The sequence below is a fragment of the Xenia sp. Carnegie-2017 genome, unplaced genomic scaffold (genome assembly GCF_021976095.1).
Source record: "Xenia sp. Carnegie-2017 unplaced genomic scaffold, XeniaSp_v1 HiC_scaffold_23, whole genome shotgun sequence".
Taxonomy (NCBI): Eukaryota; Metazoa; Cnidaria; class Anthozoa; order Malacalcyonacea; family Xeniidae; genus Xenia; species Xenia sp. Carnegie-2017.
Genome location: NW_025813486.1, coordinates 5,458,290 through 5,460,544, shown reverse-complemented (window position 1 = coordinate 5,460,544; position 2,255 = coordinate 5,458,290). Strand labels below are relative to the sequence as shown.

General features: G+C 34.2%; 1 protein-coding gene across 1 annotated transcript; it reads right to left on the bottom strand.

Annotated features, from left to right (window-relative positions):
* On the bottom strand, positions 1-1,543 carry LOC124448493 (serine/threonine-protein kinase/endoribonuclease IRE1-like). The gene is made up of 2 exons (XM_046999511.1): positions 1,016-1,543; positions 1-759 (listed from the first exon to the last, which is right to left on the bottom strand). Exons 1-2 carry the CDS (start codon positions 1,484-1,486, stop codon positions 112-114), a joined length of 1,119 nt encoding a protein of 372 aa, XP_046855467.1. The 5' UTR covers positions 1,487-1,543; the 3' UTR covers positions 1-111.
* Between the last annotated feature and the right edge of the window lie 712 nt (positions 1,544-2,255).

Sequence of the window (2,255 nt, the reverse complement as noted above, 5' to 3'; positions counted from 1 at the left end):
TATGCGTAAAAAATTTATTTGTCTTTTCCAATCTGAGTAAATTCTATTTTACACGGTATCTTTCCTGTTCACTTGCCTTTTCACAAACTGTTTTTACTGTTTAAAAACTGTTTATTTTTGATGTGATTTCTTTTCACCGAAATTGAATAAGTTCTTGAGATCTGGACTGTTTTTCAATTCTTCATCGGACCTCACAGTAGCATGCACTCGAACAGGGAGATTGGGGAATTTTTTGAGAATATACGCCTTGTGATCGCCAATCTTATAAAATGGTTCTAGTTGTGGTCTTGGCCGTGGTCGATCGTTCCAATGTTGGTTTATATTTCGAATAAGTCTTAAACATTCTGTCCATGAAGAGTCATATGTAAAAATCTTTCCAGTCACCACATCCGTCCTAAAATAATCATAAACATCACTGTCTATTTTACTTTTCCAATCTGAGGATTCACTATTCAATTGTTGAACGACACTACACAGGGGATCATTTGTCTTAATCTGCTGAATATTTCCAACTTTACATAATAAGTCAAATTTCTCGTCATCCGACATAAGAAATGGGTGTTTTAACGCCACGGTAGCCGATGGTCTGTCTTCAGGTTTTAGATTTAACATCCACGACAGAAGGTCCTTTAGTGTTGCATCCTCGATTTGATCCAAACCAACAGGCTTTCCATTCAACATGTTCATCAGTCTATACGGTTTAGTTCCAAACGGATGTTTTCCCTTTGTTGCAATATAATAAGTTACCATTCCTGCATTCTAAAAAGATTAACAATGTAATGTCACAACTTGAATGCATATATGCATGAAGTTAAAATGGTTATAATCTTATACTGTTTATAATAATGTAGTAGATTGTAAAACCCTCTCCCCCTCAGGGACCTTAGGTTTCTAGAACACCGCAGAGAGCGGGCTCAAAAAAAGAAAATCACGTGTACTTATTATATTTTAAGTGTTAAACGGACCACTATTAAATAGTTCACAAATCAAGAACCGTATTGCAACATACACTTACATATACATCAGACTCTTTCTTGTACCGTCCTTTATCAACAGAATCTTCCTTTTCACAATATGATTCTGGAGCTATCCAATACTCCGTTCCTGTGTTAGGACTGCTTTCATATGTCGTAGAATCATTATTCAATATTTGACTAATGCCAAAGTCAGCTATCAGAAAGTTGTCTTGTGAGTCTCGGAGAACATTGGTAGGCTTTAAGTCCCGATGAATAATGGGATTTTCGCCACTATGAAGATCAGCTAATCCTTGCAAAATTTGTCTGAGAATGTCGGGAAGAGCGTTTTGAAGATCTTCCAAAGTAGAAGATTTCACATAACTCTCCAACGATTCTTCACATAAGTCTAATATTAAATAGACATAATCCGTTCCAGTATCTTCTTCTAAGAAGGAATAATTCACAACATATTTTGATCTCTTTGCGTTGAATTGATTTAAAATTTCTTTTTCTTTCTGTGCAAGCTTCATGCAGTTGTCTCGAAGTATTCGTTTCACTGCTTTGCCGTAACCATCTTTCTCAGTCCAAGAAAACACGGGTCTCGTTACTTCCTTTTCCGATGCAAAAATCGTCCGAAAAAATCACACGTACATCGCTCACTTGTTTAACCTCGACACTGTCATCGCGTGAACGTTTAATCAGATTTGAAAACATTTCTTTATGCTTCTTCGATTTATCATTGTATTTCCACTCTTGTAACTTTGATTCTAAAAAAATTTGATAAAAGAATGAAATTTATGCATGGGTAAGAGAAAGGCATATTAATACCGCATATTTTTAAAATCTTTATCAATAACTATTTATAATAGACATATCATGAATTTCTTAATTGTGCAATCAAATCTGGTGACATTAAGGTTAGCTTATACCAAAAAATTAATTACAAAAATTTTTTTTTGCAAATATTTTGGTGATTTTTGTCGAAGAATAACCTTATATTATTCGAACATATTAAGTTAAAATTTTGAGAGCATGTTTTTTACATTCGTCTTTTAGGGTGTGAATGCATGATCCGGTAGCCGAGATTGAACAAAGCTTTAAATGACTTTGGCAAATCGAAATGATTAAATACTCATCAACAGATAAATCTTCTGTACATGTTTTGTAGATAAGTGTCTTAATAATAATATCAATAAGTATGAGTAAAACTTATCTCCTCTGTCTGAGTACAACCGCGAGTCTTTATTCTTGAGCGTTCGTGAGTCCAACAATGACTCACAATAGTTTTCCAAATAGATT